We start from the raw sequence: 21,429 nt of genomic DNA on the forward strand, positions 1-21,429 counted from the left end.
CTGTGTGGCGTTGACTTAAGCCACTTTATTTCTCAGCTCTTGTCAGTCAAATGAAGTCTGTCTGTCTGTCTCTCACACACACACACAGACTCTAATTAACAGGTTATACGCAAAGGACAGGACACTGGCAGAATGAGAGTTTCAATGTTCAGACCAATTTATCAGTAACTCAATAAAAATGTTTTTAATGCACATCCTTGGAACACAGAGATTAATAGGTGGCTTGAACATGCATTTTCTAAAACACTTACAACCAAGCATGTAAAAAATAAACACGCTCTGCCCAATGAACTACAAGCACCAAAGAGAATGAATCGCCCTTCTTTTCCCTATGAAAGAGGCGAGAGAAGTCTGTTTAAGTATACGGAAATTCATGAAGCTCTTTTACAGAATGTTTCCATGGAATTAGCAAAATCCAAGAAGTTGGATTTAAGTTCAACGTAAATTGTTTCTTATTGAACATTTTGTGTGAGTTGGGTGAAGGATTACAGGGTAGACCATCAGTTTTCCACTCAAGAATTCATGCACAATTTGTGTCCTCTCACTCACTGCTATCTCCTCAATGTGACATCACTTATTCCACTTTCTCCAGGATTTTCTGCTGACATGCCTTCTTTCTTTACAACCTTTTGAACTTTGTTCTTGGGCACATGCAGGAGGATTGTGAGAGGGCCTGCCTTACTAGAGTTTGTATTTCCTTTTTGGGGGGTCAAACCTAACAAGTGGGGGATGGCACAGGACCAGGCAGTGTTTTGTTCTATTGTCCACAGGATCACTGTGAGCGAGAGGTCAATCAACAGCACCTAACAACAACTTCAAGGTGATCAGCTCCAGACTTGAAAGGTGACTAAGGGCCACAGTCTCAGGGGTTCACCAGTCTCCATCAGACCACTAAGCCTGGGATCTTTAGAACCTACGTTTTCTTTGTGGACTAAAAAAAAACTTATCTCAATGACTATAATTAGTAACCCAAACGCAAAGATCATCTAGGCCATTCTTGGGAGAAACTTTTAAATAGCTAAAGCACAAAAAGACATTTCTGTATGATTTTTGAAGAATAATAGAAGTTATTTTTTTCTTCTGAGACTACGTTTCAATTTTTATCAGTTTTGATATTTGCTTTGGTAGAAACATTACTAGGTATGATTTATTGCCCAGAATATATCTAGAAAAAAAGAAAAACAAAACTTTCACATGGGCAAAATGCAAAGCAGTGTTGCAAGTTCACAAAGATTACATATTAACAACTTAACCAAGGTCACGGAACGCCTTGGTTTGCTCTCCACTGAAAGTGGATCATTAAAAAACAAAAAAGCATGTGCAGGTGTGTGAGGTGAGGATGAGACAGTGCCTGCTAGCCTTCCTACGGAAGTACTTACAGTGCTGATCACAATCCACTCTGGCAAACACTACTTGATTGGCATTTGGGTATTCCTCCTTAATGACATTGGAAGCTTCCTCAAAAATTGGATGCAACATCTGGCTGAAACGACACCTACACACAGAGGAGGATACTGATTAGCAGTGAAGCAGTAATTGTGACACTTCCATTATCATCGACTTATATTTAGCATCTATGCATTAAACAACTTTGTGCGATGATTGCAGACTTAATTTAATCATAGATTCTGATGGAGAGGAAGACATTTCAGCATAGCTCAAGTCAATTAAAAGACAATATATAATTCGTAGATTTTTGCTTTTTCACATTAAAAAAAATTACACTGTTAAGGATCTCTCAGAGGCCAAGGAACAAATCTGAACTAAGCCCTGGACATTAGACTTGTATCTCCTGAGACCTCAGCATTTAGAAAAGAAACCACCATATTTTCAGACCACTGTATATACAATCATTCAAATGGTAAGTTCATTACAAATATAAGACACTTAACCTGGTTAGTTCCATCAAATTCTAGATAAATAAATAACTTACGTTAGAAGAATATAATGAGCTAGTCCCCCTTCCAAATTCATCCGTTTGAAAATGGCCATTTATGTCTATATGTACTATGTTCAAGAGAAAATATTTTCAAATTCTTAAATAAAACTTCCTTGCCAATATTTCCCAGTTCTTTTTTTCTTTCTCTTTATTCTGTTAACTTTAAAAAGAGGGAGAGATAAGCCTCACAATATTCCAGAAACTTGCCATTTCTAATTGTGCCTAGTCCCAACTACTTCACAACATAAGCTGTGGGTCCTGTATGGGGCCTACTGATAAAAAGGGGGGGGGGAGAATCTGAATCAAACACCATCAGCCAGGTTAGAATAGTCATTTTCACACACGAGAAGGATACTGAGTACTTAATAACAAACAAACACACTGGAAATGCCACTACTGCTTTCAGAGCCCCTTTCCTCCAGGAAGTTTATTTAAATGAAGACTTTGAACTCTTTCATCTACATGTGGTTAGTTAGGGCCATACATTTTCTAATCTAATAAAGATGCTATAAAGCCTATGAAAGAATGTAAACTTTCCAGGTTGGAAAGGGGGAACTGATTACAGGGATCCGCATGTGACCTCCACCATGGGAGATGGACGGCAGAGAAGGCGGGTAAGGGAGACTCCGGATAGGGCAAGATATGGCAAAATAACAATGTATAAATTACCAAGGGCACATGGGGGAGGAGGGAGCGGGGAAGGAGGGGGAAAAAAAAAGAGGACCTGATGCAGAGGGCTTAAGTGGAGAGCAAATGCTTTGAGAATGATTGGGGCAGGGAATGTGCGGATGTGCTTTATACAATTGATGTATGTATATGTATGGATTGTGATAAGAGTTGTATGAGCCCCTAATAAAATGTTTTAAAAAAAGAATGCAAATTTTACAGCTCCTCCCTATTTATTATAGATAGCTCTTCTAACCCACTCACCTGACTTCCTAAGGAGATGTCCTAGAATATATCAAGGAGACACAATCTGTATCTTCAATCTCTTGCTTTCAAGTGGCTCTTTCCTCTTTTAGCATTCTTAAATCTCTCCCATCTGGGATAGGTGGGTGGGGTCTGTGGACATCAGGGATCGTGGCTTATTTGACTATATAATCTAATAAGCACTCAATAGATGTCTATTAAATAAATAATCTGACAGAATGGAGAAACTGCAGAGGCTAGGATCACAGGGTGTGGGGGCTGCAAGAGGATACAGGAGAACCAAGGGAAGGGAGAGGGGAGTGACTGAAGAAGTAAGACGTGGCACAGTGGAGATCCAGGGAACTGGCTCCTGGCTTAAAGGTTAGTTGAAAGTACACAGAAGGACATGTCTCGGAATTGTCAGGTTTGCTGCGCAGCAAAGCACTTAAGCATAAGTTCCAGTGTAAAATAGGAGCCATTTAAGTACCAAAGGGTGAAAGGGAAGATGTTCAATTCCAACACTACTGTTCCTTCACCTGCACATATGAAAGTGTTACATTTATAAAACTGAAATTACAGAAATGGATCTCATTAAAAAAATAAAAAGGACCATCTGAGCCCCAAATCCAATCCAGTGCTTGCATAGACCTTCAAAATTCAACTAAGTCGGTGCAGAAATGCTTGGCGGGTACTTCCTCATAAGGACGTACCAAAACGCACTCAAGAGAGACTGACTCCCAGAGACCTGTTAGAGCAGATCTGCCCATAGGTTTCCAGGGCGACAGTCCTGACCTGAAACCATGACTGTCCCACCTTCCTTCGATGCAACAGCTGGCCCATTAATCCATTAACCCCTGGACTCTCAGGGTTCCCTGGAGTCACACATACCAAGTTAAAATCCCTGTTCCACCACTTATTCCTCATGGGACCTTTTTCAAGTCCACTTTCTTCAATCTAAAATGGAAACTACCTGCAGGCTAGTTCTGAGCATTAGAAGCAATATTTGTAAAGGATCTGGCACATAACTGCATTCGTAAAGATCTGCCACGGTTTACTGGAGCCCCGACGGCACAGTGGTTATGTGTTGGGCTGCTAACAAACAGCAAGGTCAGTATTTCAAAACCGCCAGCTGCTCTGTGGGAGAAAGACAGGGCAGGCTACTCTCAAAGAATCAGTCTCGGAAACTCAAGAGAAACAGCTCTACCCTGTCACTATGAGTTAGCATCGACATGAGAGCACTGAGTTGGGGCTTTTGGTTGGCTGTGGTTTATTATACTCTGAAGGTTAGTATTATTTTCAGGCAGCTCCAAAAGAGAATTCTTCCTTAAACTCCACCATATCCACACTTTCCGAGGGCATCCAGCATCTAGGCTGTAAGGCTCCAAACGCAAAACTAGAGCCTACAGCTAATCAGAGCGCTAACCCACGAACATGTGGTATTCGCTGGATACTTTCTCAGATAGCTTCAATCGTTCCAGACTTCCAGTCTAGTTTGTGCAATAAGGATGGTAGCATGTTTAATTCTCTCCCTTACACCACCCAAAATCCCGTAATCAAGAAAACCACATTCTATTTTAATATGTCATATCTTGTCAAACTACTTTATCCCTACATTTCAGTTTCTTACTTTTGAAGTATTAAGATTAAACTACATAATCTTCTACCAAATTTTACGGGTATTACTTTATCTGAGCAATCCTAATTTACCTGTAAACACTACCTTTCTTACACATTTTATAAGGGAACCTCAAAAAGTTAATGGAAAACATCCATTATCTTTTTAGTCTAATTTTCCCACAAATTTCTGAAGCCTCTCAAGTTCTTATTTACATTCTTTAAATATCTGTACCATACACACAATCACGCATTCAATCAATACTTATTATGTACTTAATTGTCAAGTATTATGTAAAGCGCTTAGAGTTTAATTGTGAACCACACAGACTCGGGAACCTTTCACAAAGCTAACAGTGGAGTGTGGCGCTGGCCACTAAAGCCCCGCATAGAAATGCTAGGGCTGCATAACTATCAGGTGGGTGGGATCAAAGGAGTTTCCAGCTCTAATGTGACTGGACAAAGAAGTGGGCAACTGGTCAAGGAAGGTAACTAAGCTAAAGAAGCATCTGACCTCAGACTAGAGTAGGACACAGGTGAGGCAACAATGACCCATCCAGGTAGCAGAATTATTATGAATAAAGACAGGGGGGATAAAAAGTATAGAATTCTACAGGAATTGAAAGAAATAAAACTGGAGCAGGCTGTGGGAAGGGAAAGAGCAAGAGACACAGAAATATAGCTATAAAGAAGAGCGCAGGCTAGCGGGGGCCTTCTAGGTCAAGGTAAGAGATTTGAATCCTACCCTAGAGGTAATAGAAAACTACTTAAAGGTTTAAAGATGGGGTGTAAACTAAGCTAACTTGGACCTAGGAAAGGCTACTCTGGCTCCCATTCTAGGCCAGAGGCACAGAAGACAAACTAGGAGGGTGAATGCAGGGCCATTGCGTGGCTGTGGCCTGAAACAGCGGTGGCAGCTATCAGTTAGTAAATGTAACAGGGTCAAATAAGATGCAGCCTGTCAAGAATGAAGCTTGCACGAGTGTCTGAAACTTCTCTCCAGCTGAAGCACCCGTCCTCCTATCTCTGTGACACATCACTGAACATCTATTTATCAAGTCTCTTCAAATGCTGAGATCCAGAGTAATCCATTTATTTCTGTCCTCAAAGCTTCATTGCTAGGATATAAACAAATAAGATAAAAAAACACAACAAAGCGTCAAGACACAGAAATGGGTACAGTAAGAATACTGAAAACAGCATCTGATTCAGCTAAGGGATGAAACGCAAATGTTTCCCAGAAAAGTGAGTTGATGACATAATTTAAATCTATCCATCGTATTTTTCCTTTGAAACTTGTCATACCCACATCCTCACCCCTAAACCCTATTCTACTTCCTCAGTCAGGAAAAAATACAGATTCATAAAGTTTTATAGAAATAGTTTTTGTCATATGAATTTTTATTTCCTGCTTTCAATATAGATGTGGGAGAATTAGTGATAGTCACCTCTTACTAAATTACACGGTTTTATTTGAGGATTAGCCTTACTTGATTTTGTTTATAAAATTTGAGCTGGCAATAGGAAAAGGCTTCCCTTTTGACCCCTTTATAACAAGGAAGAATTCACCTGTAACAAGCTTTTAAAAAATACTTTAAATGATGTAAAAACAAAGCACAAAGTTTATTACTTACCAGTCAGCATAAAAATTTACTAAAGCAACATCAGCATTATCTGAAATTGAAAAACAAAATCAAACAACCAGAGTTATTTGTGATTACATATAGTCTTGGAGTAATTGTAGGTAAAGTTTTCATCATGGTCTGTTCCCACTGCAAGGCCCCACTAAAATTCACAATAACACCTAAATGGCCCCTCACTTGGAAACACACATACAGAGTCATCGACTACATATGGTAAATCTTTCATTTTACACCTTCACTGCATATCAAAAGAAAGCAAAGCAGTCAGGGAGGGGAAGGGAAAACCCATCACAAGGTTAGATATATAGCCCCCCACCCACCTCCAAAGTGGACGAATAACAGAAATGTGGTGAAGGGAGACAGCAGACAGTGTATGATATGAAATAATAATAACTATATAACTGATCAGTGATTCACGAGGATGAGAGGGTAGGAGAGGGAGGGGAAAAAAGAGGAACATATATCAAGGGCTCAAGTAGAAAGAAAGTGTTTTGGAAATGATGATGGCAATATATGTATGTATATATACTGGATACAAGAATGTGACCTCCTTCCTGGGGGGTGGACAACAGAAAAGGGGGTGAAGGGAGACACCGGACAGGGAAAGATATGACAAAAAAATAATTTATAAATTATCAAGGGTGCATGAGGGAGGGGGGAGCAGGGAGGGAGAGGAAAAAAAGAGGACTTGATGCAAAGAGCTTACGTGAAGAGCAAATGCTTTGAAAATGATGAGGGCAAAGAATGTGTAGAGGTGCTTTATACAACTGATATATGTATGGATTGTGATAAGAATTGTATGAGCCCCTAATAAAATGTTTTTTAAAAAAAGGGGGAGATGGAAGAGCCCTCAATAAAATGATTAAAAAAAAAAGAAAAGCAAATGAGAAATCAAATTCAGATCAGACACATAAAAGTTACTCAATATTTTATGCTCTTAAAATATATAAAGGTAAAGAGCACTCAAAGTTTATTGGTAATTTTGGAATGATCTAGATTTTAATTAACCATGTTTTTATCTTCCATTTCCATTAGTGACTAAGAATGAGCTCTCCACGTAAAATCCTATTTACATAAGAGACCTGGGTAAGTTATTTCAGCATCTAAAATGCCCTACCGCACTGCAGCCAAGTTATCTAAAACAAGTAGTCTTACAGTCTGACACTTTTTCTGGTTCTTACCCATTTTTTTCCTCTGTTGCAAAAATAACTATCCTTTGCATATCGGAATGTAACGACATGAGAAAGATGTTGTTCCATTACACTGGCCTAAATCTAATTCAGAGAAACTTAGGTAAACCCCTGAAATACTCACCAAAATAAAACCAAAAGGTATCTAGTAGTTGGAAGACAAAAGGAGTGAGAATGCTAGTTTCAATGTCCTTCTTCCTTTTGTACCTTCAAAGCACTTTTTGTCCACGTGCTTACTCACTCTAAAGCAGTGGCTCAAAAAGTGTGGTCCCTGGGTTAGTAGCATCTGCATCACCTAGGAACTTACAGAAATGCACATTTGTGGGTGGGCCTACAAAGACCCTAGAGGTGATTCTGGGGCACGCTAAAGTGTATCCATAAGGAGACACGGCTCTAAAAAGATCCCCAAAAAGAAGGAAATAGGCTTTTTAGCACTTAATATCATTTCGGAAACACAAAGCGAAAGATGATCCCCAATAAATATTAACTCCTTTTACTGTTATCACTCCTGGTTTTATTATATAAAATGTAAAATGGTGTCCTTTTAAAAATTGTATACTCATTGTATATATATATATTTTTTTAACAATTTATTGGGGCTGATACAATTCTTTACACAGTTCATACATATACATACATCAATTGTATAAAGCACATCTGTACAGTCTTTGCCCTAATCATTTTTTTTCTCTTTTCTTCTTTTACATTTTATTAGGGACTCCAACAACTCTTACCACAATCCATACATATACGTACATCAATTGTATAAAGCACATCCATACATTCCCTGCCCCAATCATTCTCAAGGCATTTGCTCTCCACTTAAGCCCCTTGCATCAGGTCCTCTTTTCCCCCTCGACCCTCCCTCCCCTTTCCCCCCTCCCTCATATGCCCTTGGTAATTCATACCTCGTTATTTTGTCATATATTGCCCTATTCGGGGTCTCCCTTCCCCCCTTCTCTGGTGTCCCTCTCCCAGGGAAGAGGTCACATGTGGATCCTTGTAATCAGTTCCCCCTTTCCAACCCACTCACCCTCCACTCTCCCAGCATCGTCCCTCACACCCTTGGTCCTGAAGGTATCATCCACCCTGGATTCCCTGTACCTCCAACCCTCATATGTACCAGTGTACAGCCTCTGTCCTATCCAGCCCTGCAAGGTAGAATTCGGATCATGGTAGTTGGGGGGAGGAAGCATCCAGGATCTGGGGGAAAGCTGCGTTCTTCATCAATACTACCTCACCATTGTATATTTTTTTAAAGATAGTAAGCTATAATTAGCTATCAGCCATTTCTTCACCCTCATTTTATTTTTAAAAACAAGAGCTCTGTCCATGCACACTAATTAAAAACAACAAAGCAAGCCTAAAAGTTTATAAATTTGTTTATTTACACAGTAAACAGACGTTTTAAGAAATTTTGCTGAAAATAAAACCAATAGTATTTTGTTTATTCCATGATGTACGGACTTAATCAGACTACCGACATCTCCACTATTCTGTAATTGAGTAACTGAGGTTGTATTGTGTTTATATAAGCTCGATAGGTGTATTCTAAAACATACTTAAAAAAACGAAGTACTTACTTAAAATTTCATCTATGTTCTCTGAATCAAGACTTGTTATTTCAGTTGTTACAGGAGTAAAAACCCAAGTTACCTGAAAATTTAAGAAATGTGAGATTAGTAAATGTTTCCATAAATGGAAAATGAAGCAGAATGCCCTAAAAAAGATTATAATTATCATTCATTGGGTCCACTTGTAACTCAAATGAGACTGCTGTAGTTGAGATCATTTGTAACTAAGAAAACTGAATTTTTACTGACCTTTTAAAATTCACTTTTATTTCTAACATTCCACCAAAAACAGGGGAAATGCCAGAAGATTACTAATGCTGAATACACTTCATAAAAAACCAGAACGAAGTTTCCTGGTTCTATCCTATCATGTGACCAAGATAGGAAGAAAACAAATCAATATTAGGAATAATTAAAGATAGACTTGCAAATTCTGAAGTACAACTTTCTTCTCTCATTTTCACTTGCTGTTGATGACATAACATTAAGTGAACAGGTATTATTATAAGGATACATGTATTTTTGCTTCCACTTTAATCGACTAGAATCACGTTTATCAAAGAAAATCTTAACTGTATCTGCAAACCAAAGAAAACATATTATTACAAACTCCCTATTTCTTGATTTTTTGAAGCATAGTATATCATGTATTTTAACAGGTTCCCTGGAATACAGTGGGTTAAATGTTAGGTTGCTAACTGTGGGGCTGCTGGCTAAAACCCGTATATACACACACACATACAAACAATTGTTGTATGTGAGCTAGGTTGTTTAAAAAACTCTCGGAATAGTTTACTTATATGACAATTTCATTATTTTCAGCAGCTCAAAGTCAAACTGAAAGGATCAGACTTCTCTCACGCCGTACACGATTCCAGCTTATAAATGCACTCCCTGGTTGGCTCCAAAGCAAGCATTATAAACTGTCCTGTAATCAGAGGGAGAGGCGCAGGCAAGTCCTCGCAGCAGTACACTTGTCAGGCTCCTTCGGGCAGCGGTTCTCAACCTGTGGGTCGCAACCTTTTGGCGGGTGAATGACCGACCCTTTCACAGGGATCGCCTAAGACCATTGGAAAATATAAATATTTCTCAATATATAATTACATGTTGTTTTGTGATTAATCACTATGCTTTAATTATGTTCAATTTGTAACAATGAAAATTCATCATGCATATCAATGTTTACATTACAATTCATAACAGTAGCAAAATTACAGGTATGAAGTAACAACGAAAATAATGTTATGGTTGGGGCTGCCACGACATGAGAAACTGTGTTAAGGGGTAGTGGCATTAGGAAGGCTGAGAACCACGCCTCAGGGTGACCTCAAAAAAAAAAAAAGTTTCAATCCAACAGTGGCTTTCCAGGTAGACAGCAAGGCAGAGAAGCGCAGAAGGCCACGGGAGCCCGCGGGCTAGTCATGACCGCTTTCCTTGCATGATACAGGACAATCATCCACTCTACAGCGTGACTGTGCTCCTCAGATTTGATCTTTGTTCGCCAATCTCAACAACACTGAAAGGAACACCACGAGGAGCCTTGAGGATGCCCAAGCTATAGTTCTGACGAAGTATAAATCACCAAGCGCAGAGAGCTGGGAACGCCGCCCTCAGAAGTGAAGCATGGGCAGAGTCCCAGTAGTTTCACATTTTTATTTCTGATTAACAGAGATTTCTAAAATTTTGTAGTCACTTTGTTTGCCTTATCCTCATGTGCTCAGCTGTAAATAATGGTAGAAGTCAATGATACTGAAACCGTACGATTTTAGAGATTGTGTGTAAAAGAAACACTCAACAAGAAGACAGAAATGGTAGGATATAAAAGGATGGATACCGTCCTTATCAAAAGCAAATCATTACATAATCCCAGTCATTTTTAGAGCATCTACCAGGTTCTGAGGGTAGCTCTGGTGACACAGGGGTTTAAGCTCCGCTGCTCCCTAAAAGGCGGGCTGCTCGAAGCCCAGCAGCAACGTGGGAGGAAGATGCGGCAGTCTGCTTCATGAAGATCACAGCCCGGGGCAGTTCTGAGTCAGGATGGTTGGAGCAGCCTGGGTTTCCTTTCACTCCACCGAGGCGCTTAGAACCACAGATTCAGGAGGTAGCGTGTGCGCTGCCTTGAAGAGCTCTCCAAGGACGGTGGTTATAAAGAAGGGAAGTGCAATAAAGGCTAGTGTGTCATCCAAGGGAGCCCATTTTGAATGAGTTGGTTACTGCCTATCAAAGTGCGTGTTTAAAGATAAGTATGCTCTAAGTTTAATTGCTTCTAATTTTGAAGTACTTACATGACAAAAATATTTACTACCAACGTTGCTAGGTAACAAGTTTGAATTGATGGCTGATTTAGCTGTATTAAATTGGTAAGTATTCCCTGTGGATCAGTGTGCCAATGAATATGCAATGGATAATACTGGTATGTGGATAAGAGTTGTGGTTTCCAACAAGGCCTAAAGCAAGAAAACTGTCTCTGACCCAATTAGCTCTTCATGCTGTAGGCCATAGAGAAGGCACTTCCTACTATCACCAGTGTCTCCATTAGCAAGCAGTATGAAGACAGAGGCAGGTTGTTTGTTTGAATAGTTAACAAGCTCCACTAGTCTGAGAACTTGTTTCTTTTCATGTCAGCCCTGAGCAGCAACAGGATCCTCCAGGGGAAACATCTTTATGTGTCAAATGCGAGAGTGTTTAAATAAAATAAATAACTTATTCTAAACAAGGAAGGAGGGAGGAATCATTAGCTTTTTTCTTAATTTGGCCAGGAAAAGGAAAAAAAATTAATTTATCTAAAAAGAGACAAGAACTTCAACAGAAATTTTTAATCAGTCATGAAAAATACATTCTCTAATGATGGAGATTTAAGACAGCATATGTAGCCACACCCCCCCCCACACACACACATACACATACACTATACTTCTGGAATATTTTCTAAATGGGATGTCCTCTTCAGTTCATTCGCTCATTTTCTTTCCAGGGATGCTGAAGAGAGGGCATCTCTAATCACATGCCAAAATCGACAGATTAAATTCCCCAGTATATATTTAATTTATTGTAAAAGCAAATAAACATTTCAGGCTGAGGTCTATCGGGTGAAACAATTTCATGTAAAAGGCACACCAGTGCAATGGTTAATACTGTACCCAAAATCATTGAAAAATCAATTCAGAAAGCAAAAGGCTAGATTTAAAAAGCAGCAACTTCTTCAACAAATGATGCATTGCTTTCACTCCCCATTGTTTTAAAATAATTAAGCTGTATTTGGGAACTGAAGCTTCTCTTCTTTCCTGTACTCCCAAGACTGCCTTACTGGCTGGGGCTGCATTTCCGTTGCATTTTAGAAGTCACCCAGCAACCAATTCCTTTTCCCAAAATATGTCCCACAATTTCTCTGCTTCCTTCTCATTCCTCTACCTGCACCATTCTTTTTCCCATTACTGCATCATCAGTCCTTCAGGATTCACCTCAGAGCCTCCTCTCCCATGCAGTGCTGCTTAGTTTCCGGGTTGGGGGGTGGGGGAGGAGTCTTTTTTCTTCATCTACTGACCTATTCCATAGGATGGGAATGAAAATAGGAAAAGCAGGCTAGGGAAATAAGAGTTATGGAGGAATGAAAATTCTCTCTGGTCAATATCAAGTTGAAGTTAATTACATCATAAAATAATCTTTAAAGTAGGAGTTCCTGGGTGGTGTGATCAGTTCAGCTTTGGGCTAGTGGCTCAAAGGTTGGTGGTTCAAACCGATGCAGAAGCACGGAAGAGACAGGCCAGGCAATCTGCTTCCAAGAGGTCACACAGCTTAAAATCCAACAGAGCAGCTGTCCTCTGCACACAAGGGACCCCAGCATGGGCTGAAATCAACTCCATGGCAACCAACAGTGACAACAACAAAATGCTAAACACATTTTCTAAGTGCTTGACAACTCTTTACAAAGCTAACCTCCCTGACGGTAAATCCGAGTGTGGCTCAGGGTAAATGTTAACTGTGTATTCAAGTTTATCATACCTGGAACGTCTACTAGAGAGATCAAAATGAGTAATTTCTTAAGAATTACAGGCCTACTATATAAACAGCTAATTTTATGCAAAATAATGTACCGCTTTGGGTACAAAATTACTGACATAATTAGACCACCAGGGAGTTTTAAACAGAACTACCATGGGAACCCACTAGCCACTGCAGTGAGAATACAGCTACTGAGTGAGGATATGGATGGATTATATTTAACATAATACCTAAGAATTTAGAGAGTGGATGTTTCAGGTGAGAAGTGGTGACTGAAAGTACAGAAATGTAAATAGCCAGCAAACTTTTTCCCAACAGTTTTGGCAAGTAATTTATATGATTCAACAGTTCAGTCATTCAATCATATCAAGGAGAATTGTACAATCACCCCCACATCAACTTTGTAGGAGATTGTCCCTCCTATGGTTAAATCGCCTCCAGGATGAGTTATGCCATCACAATCCATTCCAGTGTTCCCTCTCCACTCCCGCCTTTACCACTTAGTAAAATACAACGATCAAATAGGAATAACATCTATATTAAATACTTCAACTATTATGGTGAAAAGTACACTCCAAAAACCAAACTCACTGCCAGCAAATCAATTCTGACTCATAGCGACCCAGAGAGCACAGTCCCTGTGGGTTTCCAAGACTGTGGCTCTTCATGGGAGTAAAGCCTCGTTTGGGGCTGACCTTGCAGTGAGCAGCCCAACAGGTAACCACTATGCCACCAGGACTCCAAGAAGTACACTCGCATGCAAAAATGACCTGCCTCAGATCAAGTCAATGTGACTCCTAGTGACCCACAGGCCCGGCAGAACTGCCCCTGTGGGCCTCTAGAGCTCTTTAAGGGAGTCGAAAGCCCCCTTCCCTCAGAGTGGTTGTGGATGATGTTGCCCCATTGCAGAAAGCTCTTTATACCACCGTCAAATGTTTTCAAGAGGAGCGGATTTCAGGAGTAAACAATGAAGGTGGGAGGGGGAGTAAGCACTAGAACTGAAGGTGATTACATTTAAACATGGTGGGGGGAGTGTTCTGAAATTGATTGTGGTAATGATTGAACAATTCTTCTTGGTATGATTGAAATATTGAATTGTGTGATATGTGGATTCTATGCCAATAAAACTTTTTTTTAAAAAGTTGTCTTGAGTTCCTAATAACTCTTTCCTGGTTTTTCTGGCTATTCTTTAACATTTCCAGGACATTTGAGCACAGACTACTCTTAATGTAAAAATAGCTACACGAAGTCGGCAGCTCAAACCCACCAGCGCGCCGTGGGAGTAAAATGAGGCTGTCTGCTCTCGTAAAGATTTACAAGCTCACAAACCCTATTTGGGGTCATAATGAGTCAGAAGCCAGTTGGTGGCAGTGGATTTTCTGGTGGGATGTTACATTAGCAGTGAAAAATCCAGTACTTCTTGTACAGTGCTATTTTAGTTTGTTAATTCAGTAAAAAGCAGAAACTGGGCCTTTCTGGGTCAGAGACTAGGAAAATATCAGGCAGATAGATGAGGTTACTCGATATTGTTTCTATTAGCAAGATTTAGACATAATTGCTAGGTTTTGCCGAATGTCTTTTTTTGTTTGTTTATTTTATCTCTCGGATGTCTTAAGAACAAATGAATTGAGTATCCAGTGATTCTGTTTGTTTAAACCCCATACATCAGCAGCATCAACTAGAAGCTGTGAAAAATGTAGACTCTCAGACCCCAACCCAGACATTTTAATACGCTCCCGAGGTGATTCCCAATTTAAGGACCAAAACAGCGTACAGATTTTAAGATGTGAATTCACTTGCTTACAGAGTAAAAAGCTTTGTTCTTCAAAGGTTCAGTTTAGACCTCAGCCAGGTTACTACTTGAAGCTGGCAGGTCTCGAGGAGTAAACCCACATCATCACAGAGCATAAAGCATGGGTCGATGAGGCTGATGCAGATCCCTTTGGCTATGCACTTTCTGGACAGATCTAAAATGGACTGAGTAGTAATTGTCTCACCACCGCCAAAATCATTAAGTCCGTCTTTTAAGAAGTGAGCTTCAAATAGAGTATTTTATAAAATGAGAACCTCTTTAGCATAATCATATCACTGATTAGTAACTCGGATATGGAAGGAAAAAAAGACAGGAAGGGGGCTTGAGGTAAGAACTGCAGTGATAACATAAGCATTGACTGCATTGAAGTAATAGGTGCAGTAATAAGAGAAGTATTAACTGCAGTGTCCACCCTAAGGTTTTCAGAAGGTTGGAGGAAGTACTCGTGAAGCTGGCCTGTCTGAACAAGTGAAGGCTCACCTGTGAAAATTCTGCAATGCCAAGAGAATTGTTTGGATATTAGGAAAATGTGGGATCTATAATCTTGTAAGAAACAAACATAAGTACTGATTTTTAAGTATGGTGTCTCTGACCAAAAACCAAATGACTTGAAGAGATAATCAGTGTGAAAGTCATCTGTGACACTGTAAACTTCAGTGGAGAACTTCTCCTTCCCTGCAGCATTACTCCTCAATTGGCACGGCATCAGCAAGGCTGTCTGAAGTCACAGCTTTGCTTATGCTCATGGAATCTCTCATTTACCTGCCTTTTGCTGGGGACTGCCAAAGTCCGTTACACACTCTGCCTCTCCTTCAGCAGGAAGTAAGCCATGTGCCAGGCAACAGCTCTTATCCCATTTCTAATCCAGACTGACAGATCAGGCCACCCCAAGCCCCAATGCCAGGGGACACAGGCTGCTTCTCCTCCCTGGAGGCCACTTCTCTGACGGCAGTGTCAATCCACTCAGGGTCTCAGTTTTGCGTTGAGCTGGCAGGCAGCAGGAATCACAGAGGTTTGCAGAGGGCTGCAGGAAGCTACGGGATGTGAAAGGTCCCTGGAGAAAAGACACTAAGGCTGACAGGCACTGTTAAAACCTTGAAGTTGGGCATCAATCAAGGCACATCTCACTGTTAGTAATCCCAGAAGCATTATAATGAACTAGAAAGTTCAAAGAGAGGGGAAAATAAGACCACATAGAGAATAATAGTGGGAAGCTACTTTCACTCTTAAATTGTTCAGTGGTACAACATTCCTTTAATATCGATGAAATCCATGTGGCGCATATCAGAACCAATCTACTTTTATATAGAAATATTGGAACAATTACAAAATTCTTCATCAAATAACTCAAAATAGCACCACGAGGATGCAAACAGCTATGGATAATTTACAGGAAAATACATCACTGCCTGGTTTAGCTTGGGCATCCCGCAAACGTGGAGCTGAGACAAGGAGTCCAGCATTGTCTTAAATATGATATCTCACCTCTCTGGGTTCTAGTATCCATTGCAAGAGCTACGCAGAACAGACAATATTCAGGATTAAAGGGAAGGAAGTTAACAAGTTGTAATGTCAGTGAGAAATGTTCAGGGTTGAGATGTTTATCAGCACATGTTATAAAATTGTCTCTAGTGTGCTAATAGGTACTCAAAAGGCATACCACTCTACTATAAGCCTCCACCTTTCGGCACTCAGCTTAAACTCTGTGGGTCAGCACACTTAGATCCCTGAATTGAGGGCCCAGAGGCACCCTTCTCTACAAGCCAGCCTCCTGCACAAAGGCACTCGGATTAACTTGCTCCATAGATTGGAAGTCCACGGCTCTGTTCCATGCTCTGGTTCCTGTTCTGCTGCTGTTCCTCTGATGGTCAGCTGTCTTCTGGATCCAGGAGCTTCCCTGCACAGGTATGCTGGGGTCCAGAGGACATGCTCCACTTCTAGCTCTTGCTAATCATACAATGTCTCCTCCTGCATCTCAGAAGGCTTATTTTATATGCAGCAAGATGGCACTCCAGGGAATCCTGTTCACTCAAAGGTGAATCCTATCAGTATCTTCCCCTACCCTCTTACCAGACCCATGCTGGGAAAGGCCACTGAGTGGGAGTAAGAGACATTGGCTAGAAAAGTCACATTAACTAATTCACTGCCACTACAAAGTACAAGGAGTTTATCTGAGGGATGAAGGAAGCACCCACCAGTAGTATGGAAAAGGCAGCCAGGATACTACAGTGGGTTAGCTAAATACCAACGCGTTTATCCCCTCTCAAGGAATATTTGTAATGGACATTTAGAATTGGCTTAGTTAGAAGTAACAGTACAATTATGAAGATATATATATATAAACAGTTTTATATTTAAATATATATTTAAATTAGCACTGGGTTTATATTTTAGGGCAATATAATGCTGAAATTACTCCTAGATTTGGTAAAAACTTTTTTTTCCTAACCCTAAAACATAGTATGCTACTTAGGGTTAAGATACTAAGAACCTGAAAGTCACTTTTGAACTAAGTAAATTTGGAAAATTCAGAAGCCAAAGTTTTCACTGAAAAGTTTTCCATTAAACATTTGACTCACCAAAAATGCCATCAGGGCCATATGCTTAGTAGTGAACTAGACATTCCTTTAGGAATATTTTCCTTACAGTGTGCACAGTGATGAAAGGCACATGCCAACAGCAGGATCTGGTAAATAAGGAGACGGGAACACGTCATTTAGCATTCAAGTAATGAGTTGTTAAAAGGGAATCTGAATTTATGAACCTATCTTCTCTGCTTTCTTCCGTCCCCTTTAGTTTCCATGAGAGAGAGATAGGAAGAAACAAGCACTGAACAATTAGTCTGCTTTAATTCTCAGGACAATTTAGGAGGTAGAAAAGAACAACAGATCTTTGAAAACAAAGTAGAACAAAAGCAAAATTGATGTCACTCTGCTTCTGGGCTTTGAAGCAAGCGATAACTCTTCAAGTCAAGGGAAGAGGGGCCATTTTCTGGGTCCCAGGCCATCCTAAACGTTAGCCTTAACTTCAAATCCTTCTGATTTTTGTAACATGTATTCAATGTTAAAGTGGGGTATAAAAGTCCTAATTTCCCAAAACTTGATTTATTTATTTTTTTAAGGCTACCTCCAAGCTGCCTACTGACTATCTGGTCTGAGCTTCAACAGAGCAGCTGACAAAAGTGGTTCTATCCGGCTAGGAACAGTTGACTTTTAGTTGAGGTCTGCATAAGTCTCTTGTCCCCAAAGCAAAGCTTTCCAAATATAGGCTGTTTTGTTTTCTAAACCTTCTACTATAATTTGTGTACCATATGTAGTTTCCTATTATGATAGATCATATTAATGAGCTTTATGTCTAGGTTCAAATTATACAAGTTGGCAAGAATCAAAGAGTAATAAAAAGTTAGCATATGTTCAAGGGCTGACAAGAACAAAATAGTCATTGTTTGTTTAGTTCTAAACATGAGTTCTCATTAAAACCTTAATTGCATTTACAACTCATAATTAGTTGAGGTCATGATTTAACCACATCTCAGCCTTCTGATGACTCGGTGCAGTCTAGGAGCTGGGAGCCGCAGACTCATGCTTTAGTGTGCAGCCTTGCTCGTGCCCACTGGCTTCCCGGCCTCAGGAAGGAGGCTAAGTCATATCTGAAGTGGTTAGACTGACAGTTTAGGCTGCTTTTGACTTTAATGTTCGGAGCTTCAATGTTTTCCTTTCACTGAATAAAACATTAAAATACACCATTAGAACTGCCTTACCAGAGACAAATAACAAAAAATTTCATATCTTGGAAAAATACAGTCACAAAAATACATCGACAGTCTAACTAGACTTAATTATATATAAACTTGCCCTATAAGAACTTAACATCCACATGTGTTACCCACCACCTTATAGCAGACACTTCAAACTTTTTTTTTCACCACGTGCAAGAGGTAAGCTTTCTACCATGGAAGAACTACTGGATTCAAACCACCAACCTTTAAGTTAGCAGATGAGCGCTTAACCACTGTGCAACCTATTTGCTGAAAATAACATCAGCAAATTACATGCTGCAACACTGTATATGCATACTACTGATAAGAGGTAAAATAATAACAAAAATTCAGATTTTAAAAAAACTCTACAAAGATGGTCACACATGTGGTTCATCCCAACGCAAATACACAAATTGAAAACGACCTGTACAATCTGATTGAACAGAAATTAAAACTCATTGCCATCGAGTGCATGCTGACTTATATCAAGCCCCTGTGGGTTTCCACGACTGTAAGTGTTTATGAAATAAAAAACTAGTCTTTCTCCCACGGAGCCGAACTGCTGGTGGTTCTGAAAAGCTGACCCGTGCAGCTCACAGGCCAGCAGGTAACCACTAGACCATCAGGACTCCAAAAACCTTTCTTAGCCAATCTGTACAAAAAGCACGGCAGTCTGCTAACCTAGTACTTCAACGTAATATTCCAAAGTAATAGGCTTGGGAATTCATCTTAGAGAGTTTTCCATTAGAATCAACAGCTAAGAGGCAATCTAGGGAAGCTAAGTTACTATTGTTGTACAAATGTTATTTCATAAATAATTCAAGGAAACTGAGGAAGATTGTCATGAAGTCCTGACATACAATTAACGATTTCGATGGCATCCAGCTCAGGTTGTTTCTCTTGCCTCACAGTTCAAATGAGGAAGAGACTGAAAACCTGCTTACTTTGCAGCTAAAAGGAAATCAAACACTTCCCAGAATCAAAAGCTTTCTCGAGAGCTCATTGTATCATATCCCTACACCACTCTTGTTCAAGATAACTGCCACTGTCAGACCAAAGAGGTCTTGATAACTAGTTAGTGTTGTTAACTGGAAAGTACAATTTAACTCCACCTTCTAACCATCGTCCCATCATTCCAGCGGGCGTTATATGTGTTAATAACACTAGAAAAGCAAGACCACAGGATGCGCTTCTCTCCATCATGTTGAAACCAAAACTATCATCTACTAACAGGTTCTCACTGAATACCTTCAATGACAGCTTCTAAATTCAAAATGATTGCTTATCACCAATTTCCGTCAAATCTATACAGAGCTTAATGGCCCAAGATTCCTAAAAGTAGTAGGTATTATACAAGCTTAACTGTAACAAACTGTATACTCACGAGAAGCAATGTTTAGGGATAACTATGGCATTCATAAGTTGGGCTTAAGGAAACTAAATTGTACATTCAGTGATTTGAAATATCCCACATAGGCTTTTTTTTTAAATAAAACATCTTTTCGATGTTTAAATATCTTTCCAATGACCAGATATTTGCAGTGATTTGCACTACTCTTGCCTTACTAAATTCAACTAGACATGGATTATATATTTCTAAACATTCAACATCATTTTCTAGGTATCTAGTCAATTCAATCACCAGGGATGTATTTTCAGAATGATTTTTGAGTACTCAAAATGATAAAATGAAATTATGTGGAGAAAATGATACCTTTTAAACACCATAAAACATGTTTCCCCACATTGGTTTATACAGTTATAGGAATTTATTTGCTTTTGTATTAAAAGCAGAAATGCATACCAAGTTAGATTTTTATTTGTCACTCAATTACATTTGGTTGATATTTTGATAAGATTATGTCATAACTCAGCAAGGGGAAAAGACACATTGATAAGCACTTCAAGAAATCAAAGGAAACAGACATGTTGATCAGTACCTTAAGAAACCATTAGTATTCAAATGGAGACTTTTTAAAAGTAAAAATCGTAAACCATTTACTCATTTCACAAAGGAAGTGCAGGCACAGATGAGTGGGTAGCACAGGCTCTAGTCTTCTCAAAGGCACTCTTTGCATTTCAGAACAATGCCGTGATCCGAAATAAAAACACCTGGTTTGAGACCAGCTTTCTTTCTGTGTTCAGAGACTAACAAAACACAAATATCTCCTATATAGCAGGCATGATGTTACGCATTTGACCTTACAACCTTGTAAAATAATTACTTCTTCTTTTAAAACAGAAAAATTAAGGCTCATACAAATAAGGAAAACTGCCTGATATCAATTATGTACAAAGACGTGAAGCTAGGATTGAACTAGCTATCTCTCTCTAGCTTCAAAGTCACTTTCTAGTATTGCCAGTGTGTCTGGCAACTTTATGTGTCAATTTGGCTGGGCTATTGGTTCCAGTGGTCTGGTCAAATACTAAAGTAGTTGCTATTCCTCAAACCAATCTAATGCAATATCATTTCCTTCCATAATGTTATCTAATATTCCATCAGTTTAAAGGGAATTTCCTCATATGGATTGCCTGAAGATTATAAATACATGTATTATACATGTATTGTTTCCTGCTGTATTTCTCTAGAGAACCCTAACTAAAGTTAACTGGGAAATCTAGACCCTGGGATAGATTGTATAACAACATCAATTCTCTCTAAAAAAAAAAAAAGTATGTTAAATAAGAATCCAACTCACAAGTGAATACATTATAGACTGTATTATGTGTCTGCCAAATATGTGCTGCAAATTTATCCCTGTGGTTCTAATTCCCTTTGGGAAGGGGTTGTCTATGTTGTGTTGATGTGGCAGAACTGGGGTGGTAAGTGTTGAGTCAACAGCTTTAGAAACACAAAAAGAAACGAAACAAAAACTAGGAAGCAGATAGATGCCAAGTGTGTTAGTCTGGGTTGACTAGAGAAGCAAATCCAGAGACACTCTTACACGTATAAGAAAGTACTTTATATCAAAGAGTAATTTCATA

The 21,429-nt window shown here is 39.4% G+C and overlaps 1 protein-coding gene across 1 annotated transcript in view; it reads right to left on the reverse strand.

Moving 5' to 3' along the window:
- The window catches only part of ERP44 (endoplasmic reticulum protein 44), an 82,924-nt gene that overhangs the window by 47,482 nt on the left and 14,013 nt on the right, over positions 1-21,429 (reverse strand). The window contains exons 2-4 of the mRNA XM_075560232.1: positions 8,879-8,951; positions 6,097-6,136; positions 1,380-1,495 (exon numbers count right to left, since the gene is read on the reverse strand). Of these exons, the coding sequence (XP_075416347.1) occupies positions 1,380-1,495; positions 6,097-6,136; positions 8,879-8,951 (229 nt within the window). The remainder of the gene's footprint in view (positions 1-1,379; positions 1,496-6,096; positions 6,137-8,878; positions 8,952-21,429) is intronic.

The sequence above is a fragment of the Tenrec ecaudatus genome, chromosome 10, assembly GCF_050624435.1.
Source record: "Tenrec ecaudatus isolate mTenEca1 chromosome 10, mTenEca1.hap1, whole genome shotgun sequence".
Taxonomy (NCBI): Eukaryota; Metazoa; Chordata; class Mammalia; order Afrosoricida; family Tenrecidae; genus Tenrec; species Tenrec ecaudatus.